The following is a 13,417-nucleotide window of genomic DNA, read 5'->3' as shown; positions in this document are numbered from 1 at the left end:
CGTCAGGATTCTGAGATATTCTAACCTAAAAGAGTAAAAAAGGCCATTTTTGGCAACATTCGACTCTTCATAAAATCTACAAAAAATTTTTTGTATCATTGGAACAAATTTTAAAAGAATGTACAATTATTCACCTTTCAAAATATTCTACACCCGAACCGATCCGACTTTTTTTTACTAAGATACAACAATTTAAAGTTTAGGTTACACGACCTAAAAACTGAAAAAAGGAAGAAAAGAATGATTGGAAAGTACTTTAACTTAAGCATCTGATATCTGATTCTTAATATTTTGGGATCGTTTATTAGAAAACCGATGTCGGATTTTCAAAATTCAAAATGGCGGATCCAATATGGCGTATGTCAAAATAAAAAATTGATCGGATTCGCTTGAAACTTTTTACTCTGGGATTTTTGAGGTCGCTAATTACGAATCCGATGTCAGATTTTCGAAATTCAATATGGCGAATGTAATATGGCGACATATTTTTAAAAAATTTAACGGATTCGCTTGAAACTCTTCACTCGGGTGTTCTTGAGGTCGCTTATTAAGAATCTGGTGTTACATTTTCGAAATTTAAAATTATTGTGAATCTAATATGGTATTATATGTTAGTAAAATCGAAAAACGTAAAATTCGAAGTCTTTTGAGTACTTGAAAAAAAGATTTCCACACCTATAGATATCTAAATTGAAAAAAGATGTATTTACAGGTCCAGATATAAGCAAAGGAGTGATTCTGTATTATATTCTAAAAACGAAACCAACTATACGAAGATCCTTTGTAGAAAAATGTGTAAAGGTTCATAAAGAAAAATAAAACTTTTAATTTTCTTTACTAAAAGAGTGTATAAATTATGCCCTAAATGTTCGAATTTTACGTTCTTCGATTTTACTAACATATAATACCATATTAGATCCACAATAATTTTAAATTTCAAAAATGTGACACCAGATTCTTAATAAGCGACCTCAAAAACACCCGAGTAAAGAGTTTCAAGCGAATCCGTTAAATTTTTTAAAAATATGTCGCCATATTACATACGCCATTTTGAATTTCGAAAATCTGACATCGGATTCGTAATTAGCGACCTCAAAAACCCCCGAGTAAAAAGTTTCAAGCGAATCCGATCAATTTTTTATTTTGACAGCCGCCATATTGGATCCGCCATTTTGAATTTTGAAAATCCGACATCGGTTTTCTAATCAACGATCCCAAAATATTAAGAATCAGATATCAGATGCTTAAGTTAAAGTACTTTCCAATCATTCTTTTCTTCCTTTTTTCAGTTTTTAGGTCGTGTAACCTAAACTTTAAATTGTTGTATCTTAGTAAAAAAAAGTCGGATCGGATCAGGTGTAGAATATTTTGAAAGGTGAATAATTGTACTTTCCTTTAAAATTTGTTCCAATGATACAAAAAATTTTTTGTAGATTTTATGGAGAGTCGAATGGTGCCAAAAATGGCCTTTTTACTGTTTTAGGTTAGAATATCTCAGAATCCTGACGTGATAGAGCAATTTCGCTGCCAGTTTTGGATTCAGGGTGACAAATTACATTGGAAATGACTTATCTCGTTTCTAAGTCTGAAATTTGAAGGCCTGTGTAATTTATTGAATCATCAAAAGCAAGTCAGCAAGTCACCTACAATAAAACAATATTTTTCAAGTAGGTCCCGTAGCATAGTGGTAAGAGTGTTGTCTGGTAGTCAGTAGGTCGTAGGCTCAATTCCCGCGTGCGTCAAGTTTTTTTTTGGTCACGATTTAATTAAAAAAAGTAAAAATTGTTAAATAAGAATGTTATTTATCAATAATTGGACTAATTTGTTATTAATAAATAATTAATTTATTAATTTTTTGGGGGGTTTTTAGGGTCGCTGAAAATGCTGATTCGGGGGATTTTTAGGTTTCTTAATCCAAATCTTTAGTCAAAATTAAAAAATCCAAAATAGCGGCTCCAAAATGGCCAACGAAAAAATTTTAAACCCGTAAACTTTGAAATCTTTCGATCGCCTTTTTAAATTTTGATTACGCTGATTACGAATTCGATTTTAGTTTCCAATAAGTCAAAATGGTGGATCCAATATGGAACAAAAATTGTACTTAATGCAATTGATCTTAAATTTGTCACTCGATGGTTTTTAAGGTCGCTGATTACGAATACGATGTTTGCATTCAAAAATTCAAAATGGCTAATATAATATGGGGAAAAGAAATTAAAAAAATTTTCTATTTACGCTCGCAGGTTGTGAGTCGGCGCAAGTGTTAAAACAGAAGTCAATTGTCAGTGAGCGTTCCTAGGACATTTACACCTACCTGACTGGTATTAGAACTCTCGAGTAACAAAATTAAGGTCAATTGCATAAAGTAAAAATTTTTGTTTCATATTGTTTCATATTATTCATATTAACCTCGTGGTTTATGGACGGCCCCTAAGCTTATACCTCGGCTTATATCATGACTATCAATAAATCTCGGTGTCAATCTTTTAGCAAAGAAGGAAGTATACTTCAATGAAATAATTCATCTAATGTGTAATGAATTTGTATAAAGTTTTTCTATCGCTTGACTAAACTAATCGAAACAGAAACCATTATTTTGTGATTTGACTTGGTTGGTTGCAAATGTTTGGTATGACTTGTTTACATTTAGTTTTGAGTAGAAAATTATGTGCAATGTTGCCAGACGTTTAAAGAGTTGTTTAATATATTTACAATATAGCATAGTTTATACGAGTTTAAGAATAGTATATTAAGCAACAAGGTACGTAAAGGTAGCCATTTATTTACGGTGATTTTTGTGACACGAGTGGAGGTCGAGACCGTAACGAGTGGCACAAAAATCATTGTAAATAAATTGGCAGCCTTTAAGTTCCGTGTTACTTACGATATTTTTTATTCCAAAGGCACAAAAGTGTCGATTTCAGATAGCAGACGACAGGGAGTAAAAGTCATTCACTTGTTCGACTTTCATGGAAATGGCGGCCTTTTTTCCCATGAGGAAAATAACGCATGGTACTAGCTGTTTTTTGCCTATGGGAAAAAAAGGTCGCCATTTTCATTCAAGTTGACAAATGAATGGCTTTTAGTTCCTGTCGGCTGCTATCTAAAAGCGCCTATTTTGTGCCTGAGGTATGAAAAGTATGTTTTATATCCGACTTTCAAATTTTTTTCGCTCACAACGATTTATTGAAATAACACAGTTTTCCAGCAAACTGAAAATTTAAGGAAATAATTATAAAAATAAAAAAATTTATTATATTTATGCCGTAAAACTGCTTAGCGTGTTAAATTTAATTATTGGTTTTCGGGATTTATGTTTTATAATATTCTTCAAAAAAATTTGTAATCTTTTTCTAATATTTCAGAAGAAGAAAAAAACATCTTAAAGTCTTAGTCACATTTTTACATACACACAATGTAATAGGGTCTTATCATAAGAGAAAAGCAGAAATATCGCGCGCGCAAGCTTTGCTAGTTTATATAAATTTTGTAAATTTTTCTGACAAAATGCAGGCGAAAATCGACTAGAGTTCCTGGAAAATTTTTTTTTTTTAAACTTTAAGCTTTAATTCAATAAAATTCACTTAATTATCTTTATTTGTTTGAAAGTAACAGTAAAATAAAAATAAAATGACCCAAAACTTAAACACCTGATTACTTCAAAAATTAATATTTTTTTTGAAAAATATTGTAGGGGGAAAAAGTGTACTTATATATCTACCAAAAATCATAGATAACTTGAAAATTGTAAACAAAATTTTTTTAAGTGTCCAGTTTCACTTATTTGTGTATATTTGTATGGGAATTTTATTGCATGTCTTCGCTGGACACCCTGAAACATTACTTATTGTAAAATTTATATTGTAATTAGTTTTTATGTTTTCAATTTTTATTACAGAAAATGAGTAAAATAGAAAGCAAAAAACAATTAAAAAGAGCCAAGAATGTACAAATAGACGACGAGGACGTCATTCCCTTTTTAACAACTACAACTACAACAACTACAACAACTACTACAACTACAACAACTACATCAACAACAGCAACATCATCAACAGCAACAACACAGTAATTATGATCAATGTCAGAACAAGATTGAAGGCAACAGAAACAAAAAAAGCAACAAATATGGTAATTTTCAATTAAATGTCATTTTCTTAATAAGACGTTTTTCCGCTAAAACAGTGAACCAAATTTGACATTTATTCCATATTTCAGTACATTTTTGTTATTGAAGTATATGGCTCATTTCATTTAAAAGGTAAAATATAGTCTGCAGGAAAGTTTAAATGTGAATTTTCGATTTTGTATTTGTAATCAAGTTTTCTATAGTATTTAATGTTGTAAAAAATCGAAAGAAATAGTGGTTATAACATTAGACGTAAATATTTTTTTTAATGGCAGACAGTTTTTTGGCAGAATATGATCACTATTGTTTGGTTTTCGTTCAACTTTATTTTTTTAAATAAATGAACTTTTTTCTTTTTTTGTGTAAATGTTAAGATGCGTTTATATAATTAAGTATTTATTCTATTGCGTTGACTACAAACTTTTTTTGTTTTTATACAAAAAATGAGAGAAGATTGGTTACGGTACTTCGGGACAGTAGGGGACATTTGAAAAAGAAACAATATATAAAAAAGATTAAATATTATATTAAGAATATCTATACTATATTCATAGAAATAACTTCTTATCATATAAAGCCAAGTTCCTGTTTTTTATACATTGAATTTAAAAACTCTTACCTACATAATAAGAATAAAGCTATTATACGGGACAGTAGGGGACATTTTTCTCTTTTCTTGATTCACAACATAAGTATGTTATTTAGAAAGCAACAGAAGCTATCAGATTTCTTAAAGAATTGAAACTTTTTGCTAATAATTGAGTTATAAGAGATTTAAGGTATTTACTTATAATTTTACAGACGGGACAGTAGAAGACAACTATGTTACAACCGTTAATCGATTATTTTTCTGCTCCACTATATAATTTGTCGGATAGAGACCAGAATATTCTAATTGCTTTGATGTTTTGAGGTTATTGATTTATTATTGTAGCATCGGTAAAACAGTGAGTGTAAGCATGTAACCTATTCGTAGTGAGTGTGCAAAAATGAATTTATTTTGGCAGAATATTTGATCACGAAAAAATTTCAGAACAAAATGTTAAAAAAATGTATGCCACGGACCTGACAATTTAACCCTATTTTTTAATTTTAACTAGGGTAAACTAGACAGTAGTCTGACACTTAAGACAATCTTTTTAATAAATGTTTATTAGTCATTTATCTATGGGGTCATGCAAATATGACAGTTATTTGAAAATCACCTATATATTACTTTGTGAGTATTTTTTTAAATAAAAATTTGACAAAATTATATCAATAAAATAATTATAATTATTGCTAATTTATAATAATTTCAAAAACAAAATAAAGAAAAGCAAATATCTATAAATTTGGCAGCTTATATTGGTATTATATAATGTTAAATTAAATATTAAATTAAATTTTATATAGTTAATATTTACCATTGTCTAAACAAATAATTGTTGTTATTTATCAACTTTTTTCTATTACACCTAGAAAGATGCAGAATGTTTTATTTTTTTATAAAAATATTAAATGCTGGTTGAAATTTAAAAAAAATTCTTTTTTAATTGTAAATAATTAAATGTACTGGTATTCTTGTTTATTAGATTAATTTTAATAAATTGCAAAATTAGAAAGAAATTGCGTCTTTCTAGATATAGTAGAAAAATGTTTAGTTATTCATAAGTGGGTACAAAAATTAAAAAAACTGTTTTTTTCTACATGCAATAGATAAAAAGTTAGTTATTTACAACAATTACAAAACATTGCATCTGTTGAGAAACAAATTATAAACGACCGCACACAAAATTAAAAATACTACATTTCCAAAAAATTACAGTCTCAAAAATATTTGGAGTGCTAAGAGTGCCATATGGTGGATTCTCTTCCTTAGGATGAATCTAAAGAGAAAAAAGTTGTCGGACCAAAAGTTTGGTGCTGGTATTTTACACGCTTCGCTTGTACAGTGGTGAAGTCTGAGATATTTATTTGCATGGGAATTTATTTACTTTCTATAACATAAAAAGTCTTTTCGCATATTTTTACTATTGATTTTAATGAGGCGCATGAAAACTCTCCAATTTTTATTTTCCGAATCTTTATTTTATCGAAATTATTTTTATCTGATAATAACTAATTATAATTTCTTTTAATCGAAAGAATAAACCGTGTAGAAATTACCCTACTATAGGGCCATAGTAAGGAATGAAATGCCGCGCCCGATCAGGCCCAGATCGGGGCGACAAGAAAATGTGGATTTCCAGATCAGGGCCACATCGAGCGCGGCGTTTCATTCCCTAATAGATCGGCCCATCTGCCCTATGCGGCCCTGATCAGGGCCCCAGCGAAATTTCTACACGGGAATTGTCAAAATATTATTTTTTTGAATGACTAATTAACAGAATGTTTAATACTGCGAAAGAAAATTTTTTATAATCTTTAAATAACTGAACTATCATTTCTAAAAATTATTTTTTATATTTCTTATTTACACTAATATTTTTATTTTCAAAATGTCAATTTTGATAAATATTATTTTATAGATTTGTTAATAATTATAATAATTATATAATATTTCCGAATTATTATTCAATATAATTTAAATATTACCGAAATAAATGTGTAAATGTTCTATATTTTAAAGTTTCTAAATTTTATTTTTTCGAAATATTATTTGTTATAAAACTTTTTTCTTATAAATGTTTTTCAAAATAATTTTAACTTTTTCGAATTAACATTACTTATAATTTTCTTTACTTCTAATCATTCTTCTTTATAATTACTATATTTTCTAACTTGAATTTCTTCTAACTATAACTTTACCGAATTGTCACTTCTCATAATTATTATTATATCGAAATAGTATTTTTCAAAATTTTTGTAATATCTAATAATTTTTTATATGATTTTCTTTATTGTATAATAACCAATTTTTATAATTTTATTTTATTCGAATAATTATTTCGTATAATTTTTTTCATACTGAAATTATATTTTAAATAATTTTTTATTATTCGATTTTTTATTTTTCCTAATATTAATTTCTCCAAATAATTCTTTTTCATAATTTTTATATTTCCTAATTCGTATTTTACATAACATCCATTCATTCTAAGATTTAAATTCTCTAATTTATTATTTTCCTAACCTATAAATGTCATGTTAAGAATAGGCAGGTATTAAGGAACCTAGCGACCCCCGCTGCGAGCGCTGCTTGGAATTAAATCCCGATTAACCCTCACAGCAGGGGTCGCTCGGACCCTTAAACCCTCATTAAGGAAAACTGTTAATGACTTTTTCTATAAAAATATAAATTTTTTGAATAATAACATTTTTAATTTTTCATTAACATATTTAAATTTCTTGCTTTCTCACGATTTTATACGTATGTTGTTTACCAAAAAAATGTTAAAATTTAAAAATTAAGTTATATGGTATTTGCTTTAAATACTGCAATTATTGGGTCAAATATCATTTAATTGATTTAGATAAAACCTATGTTATACAGTAAATATATATTTAATAATATGTAAGGTTTTTGGTAGAGTTAACTTCATTCTATGTATCTGAAAAAATAATAAATTTTTTTAATTTTAACTTTTTTTGTAAACAACATATTAGAAAGAAAGGAAATTAAATATGTGAATGAAAAATTAAAAATGATACTATTTAAAGAATTTATACTTTTATAGAAAAAGTCATAAACAGTTTCCCTTAATGAGGCTTTAAGGGTCCGAGCGATCCCCGCTGTAAGGGTTGCTCGGGACTCAATTTCGACTTGGTGTGCCGCATGGTGGAGAAAAGCTACTTCCCCTCACGGGACTAACTATGACATCGCCTCTTGTATGTAGTGTAGAGAGTTAAGGGGTTACATGGGTCAAAACGTCCAGACAATGTATGATTGTTTAATTTTTTTTCATAAAATAAATAAATTTTTTTATTTGAGTGTTTTTATATCTTAAAGTACACTATTAAGAGAGTAACTTGTTAAAATTTCGTTAAAAAATATTTAAAATCAGGGCCGTACCTACAGGTTCTTTGAGAACCCTTCCAAAAAAGCAATGGTCGCGATATCTTCTGAACGGTTCATTTAAAATCAAAAAAACAAATATTTTCTGTTAGTGGATGAGTATAGCTCGTGATTGAACGAAGGAATATTTTTTTGTTAATTAGAACCGATTTTACATGGTCTTAATGGTTCTAAAAATTTTAACTTTTGATAAAAGACACTGTCAGACATCTAAATTTCAATTTCTTTGAAAACCCTTCGTTCAATCACGAGATATATTCACCCACTAACAGAAAATTTTTTGTATTTTGATTTTAGATGAAGCAGTCAAAAGATATCTTGACCACCGCAAAAGCAATTTTTTTTTGAAAGGGGCCCGAAGAACTGTTGCTACGGGCATGATTTTTAATATTTTTTATAAAAAATTTAATATCTTTCTCATTTAATAGTGTACTTTCAGATACCAAAGTGTTCAAATAAAAAAATTTATTTTTTTTATGAAAAAAAATTATTAAAGAAACATACGTTTTCAGGTCGTTTTAACCCATGTAACCCGTTAACTATCGTGCTTCGTGAGTGTTATATTCATTTTTTGAATATTAACTATAATAATCGTCGTATTTCTTCATTCCACAAAATTTTCTGTGCCACAGCTAGAGAAAGAAAATGGGTTTTATTAGGGGGTCGCTGATTACGAATCCGAATTCAGTTTTTAAAAAGTCAGAATGGAGGATCCAATAAGGCGGACGACAAATTCAAAATTTTAATTAGTTTGATTGAATGTTGTTACTTGGGGGTTTTTGGACTCGCTAATTACGAATTTGGAGTCATATTTACAAAATTCAAAATGTCGGATCCAATATGGCGGAATTTTTCAACAAATTATCAATATGTTTTTAAATTTTATTCAAAGTCTTTCCAAAATATTATTCAGGCATTTTTGTGGTCGCTGATTACGAATCCGTTGTCAGATTTATAAAATTAAAAAATTAAAAATGGAGGATTTATTGTGGCGGACGAGATTTTCCAAAATTGCTTGAATTTTGTTCAGTACTGTTACTCGAGGTTTTTTGGGGTCCTTGATTACAGATAGATTTTCAAATCAGGTTTTTACGGTGAAACTTCGCCTAAAGTGTATACTAAGGTTTTTGAGGTCGCTGATTCCGAATTTGAAGTTTGTTTTTCAAAATTCAAAATGGTTTTAATCTGACATCAGATTCGTAATCAGCGACCTAGAAAACCCCCGAGAAATGAATTTCTGTTGAAACGCATCAATTTTAAAACTATCCGCTATTAATAGGTCGCTATATTGGATCCGCCATTTTGAATTTTAAAAAACTACCTTTTTCGGACCGTTTTTGGACCATAAGCAATTTTTAACTGAAGGGGTTAAAATAAATATTACAATTTTTGTAATTCACTTTTTTTTAATCGTAGCAGCATCCATTCGGAATAGAAAGCAATTTATCGCAAATTAATTAGTTAACTTTTATAAGAATTACAGAAAATTTTCTAAGTGGGACATATAAGTCCCGGAGGTACAAAAGGTAGGGGAGTGTAAGGTATGGTGGCGTGTAAGGTATAGTGGCGGGCTTGTCAAATTTAACAGTTAACGTCACATCTAAAACATTTTATCACTGTAGTCGAAGTCTTTTATCGTACTGACATTTTATATGCAGTTGTATTAATGAGCGAACGCGTGTTTTGTTCTCTAAGTAATTTTTAGTAAAGAAGTAGTGAAAAAGAAACTAAAAAGTTTTTTTTGATATGTGTATTAACAGTGCCAAAGTGAAGATTTATTGAAAATTGAGTCAGGTAAATATTTGGAACGTATTATTTAGACCTTGGACAACAGTTTTTTATATTTTTCATTTTTTTCAATTCGTGCTGTATGAAAGTAACACCATCATATTTCCAACAATAGCTTGTAAGGTATGGTGGCGTTATTTTTGTAAGGTATAGTGGCGGATCATTTATTTGCACGAGTTTTAATTGTCTTTGCATTTTTCGTGTACAGAAGTGTATATTATCAGCAAATAACATATTCTGTGGCAATTTTATTGGTTTTTTCGTGTTTCTAAAATTTTTCAGAAATGCCGTCACATAAAGCAAAATTTGAAAAAAAATTGACTTCGACCAAATGTTGGAGGCAATCAAAATGGTAAAAATTCATGGCAATTCCAAGACGTCTATTGCTGAAGCAAATGGAATCCCGGTAACCACCTTTAGACGTTATATAGGTAAAATCGACAAAGCAAATGTTGATGTTTCAAAAGAAACTGATGATGTGTTGAAGGATATTTTGAATAATTTGTCTCAGATTGGTCCAAAGCCGGTAAGTTTTGATTTCATTTAATTATTTCTTTTTTTTTCTTGTCTTAAATGTTTTTTATATAAAATATTAATTTATTTTTGATTATGTCTGTAAATTAGATTTTGAATAATGAACAAGAAGAGGAACTGGAAAAGTATCTCCTTCGCGCCAGCTCGCTTTATTATGGTTTGAGCATTGAAGAATTGAGGGTCATGGCATATGAATATGCTAAAAAGATCAACGTCAAATATCCTTCTTCGTGGGACAAAAATGGTCAAGCAAGCAGAGAGTATTACTACTCATTTATGAATCGTCATCGTAATTTGACATTGCCAACGCCAGAGCAAGTTAGCGAACACCGTGCGAAATCCTTCAATAAGGAAAATGTAGCTTCCTTTTTCCGAAATTTGGAAGTTGTTTTGGAAACTCCCTATTCGCCCAGTCGTATCTGGAATATGGACGAAACTGGAATCCCGACCGTACCAACTAGAGTCATAAAAGTTATATCCGAAAAAGGCGCTCGAAATGTTGGTCAGAAGACGTCTCAAGAGCGAGGGACAACTGTTTCATTTGCGGTGGCAGTAAGTGCAAGTGGTGTGTGTATCCCGCCAATGTATCTTTTTCCCCGAAAGAATATGAAACAAATATACATGGCTCATGGGGCTCCCGAAGCAGTGGGGTAAGTATTTTTTGTTAATACTTCTTTTGTAAATATTTCTGTTTTTTTGTGTTTCTTGCTGTAATTACTTTCTATGAAAATATATTTTTTTCATTTGTAGCTATGCAAACGGCGGTGGGTGGATGACAGCCGAAGAGTTTTTGAAATTTCTGCAACATTTTATCGAACATTCGGGTGCAAGAAAAGGATCGCCAACACTTCTTTTGGTCGACAACCATGCATCCCACCTGTCAATTGCGGCTCTTGATTTGGCAGTTGAATACGACATAACCATGCTATCGTTTCCACCGCATTGTACACATAAAATGCAGCCACTGGACGTTTCGGTCTTCTCTTCTTTCAAGAGTGTGATCTCTCAACAGCACAATTTATGGCAGAAAAACAACGTTGGCGTGAAATACGACCTGCATCACGTCCCTCTCATCGCCGAACAAGCATTAGATATTGCTGCGACGCCTAAAAGCATCAAGTCGGGCTTCAAAACAACCGGTATTTTCCCCTTTAATCCAAATGTTTTTTCCGAAAGTGATTATGTAGCTGCCGAATCAAGTGGGGAAAATCTAATTGGCGTTGAAGACGATAATGCGGAAGAACAGCGCCGTATCGTTGTTTTAACAGATCGCGATATGCCCAGTACATCGGGCTTGGCCAGTGCATCGACATTGGTAAGTATGTCGAGCGTAGACACTTCTACATCATCTCTACGTGATGTATTGAAATCAGTTGGACCGTTGAAGTTAGGAACACCAGCCAAAAAATCAAATCGTGGTCGAAAGCCGATGAAGTCCACTATTTTGACATCGCTTGAAAATGTGTCCACGACACGTGCAAAACATGATGCCAAGCTTAAAAAATTGGACAACCAAAAGAAAAAAGTCGATTCGATCAAAAAAATGTCAGCCGGAAAGAAGAAAACGACAGCTGGAAAGAAAAAAACAGCATCAAAAAGAAAAACACCATCGGCACAATCGACAGGCAAAAGGATGAAGCAGAAGAAGATGTCGATCGAGATTTTTGTATTCTGTGCCTGGAACTAATGCCTCTTGTGCTCAACCGCAACAATTCACGAATATGTGATACTTGCGGTCGAGAAGTTCACGCTAGTTGCGTTAAAACATTGAACAACTACTTCACATGTCCAAATTGTGACAACTGAAGTGAAACATTCTTTCTAAAACTTTAAATCATCAGTACTTTTTCTTTTTGTTATTTTTCATCATTTCCAGTAGTTTTAATAAATAATATTTAACATCTACATAATGTTTTAGTTGAATACACCAACCCGCCACCATACCTTACAACATTCAAAAATAAAAAAAATCAGTGTTTTGCGCCAAGAGCTGTAAAATTTCAATCCATTTAAATTTTAACAACCGCGACTAAAAGAAATATGCTCTATAGATGTCAGCAACTGCTTGCTTTTGAAATTTTAAAAAATATTGATTTTTGAGAGAAAGAGATGCAAAAAACAAAGTGTGCGCCACCATACCTTACACTCCCCTATATTATGCACAAAAAAATGTTTTCTAGCTTATTCTTCTTTCAGTTTACTCTGAAATATCTAGACAAAAAATTTAATGAAGCAGAAACGATTAAAAAAATGTTCAAGCAATTAAATTAATTAATTTCTATTGATGTCATATTTTATTTGTCAAAATTTAAGACCTACTTTCAGCCTACAATATAGGTCTTATTTTAGATTTTAGCAGTCGTAACGTAGGGTGTACTTGCGATACAATTAGTTTAAATTACACTCTATATAACTCCAAAAGCTGGTGGAAAATTAGTATTAATTATTAATACATTAATTGAAATACTACAAGCGCATAAAGTACTACAAATTGACAAATACTGTTCTTTAAATCTGAATTAATAGTTAAAAATAGTATTTGATAAAAAAAGTCATTTACTGATTCAAAAAGTAATATTTTCCTAATAAAATTGTTAATGGTAACTAATTATTAGTTTTTCCTAGTCAAATTAAATTCCCGATTAGGTCTAACTATTCTTGACCCATGGGGCAGCAAGGAACCCATATTTCAATTTTTCCTAAATTTTGTGGAACAACGTAAATTTTATTAAAAATTTTGAAAATTAATACGATATTCGTGTTCAGCAAGATTATAATAAAGCGTGATTAAGATTACGTTGACATTTTTGAAAAACAGGTGTTTTATAAACATAAACTCTTAACTTCGCAAATGGTGAATAAGCCATTTAAGCATTACAGCCACTAACTATCCTTGCCCCACCCTCCCCTATTGTATCTTTTGGACGTTTAGAAGAAAATGTTTAATTTTAACACAGCAATTGTTTTAA

General features: G+C 30.4%; 1 protein-coding gene across 1 annotated transcript; it reads left to right on the top strand.

Annotated features, from left to right (window-relative positions):
- Positions 1-10,263: 10,263 nt before the first annotated feature.
- LOC122501547 lies at positions 10,264-12,135 on the top strand. Its single transcript, XM_043611088.1, has 3 exons — positions 10,264-10,440; positions 10,539-11,098; positions 11,199-12,135. The coding sequence occupies exons 1-3, from the start codon at positions 10,264-10,266 to the stop codon at positions 12,133-12,135; spliced, it is 1,674 nt and encodes a 557-aa protein (XP_043467023.1).
- Positions 12,136-13,417: the final 1,282 nt, after the last annotated feature.

Source organism: Leptopilina heterotoma, unplaced genomic scaffold, assembly GCF_015476425.1.
Source record: "Leptopilina heterotoma isolate Lh14 unplaced genomic scaffold, ASM1547642v1 Lhet_2105, whole genome shotgun sequence".
Classification (NCBI taxonomy): Eukaryota; Metazoa; Arthropoda; class Insecta; order Hymenoptera; family Figitidae; genus Leptopilina; species Leptopilina heterotoma.
The sequence above is the reverse complement of the archived record's forward strand: the minus strand, read 5'-3'. Positions and strand labels throughout refer to the sequence as shown.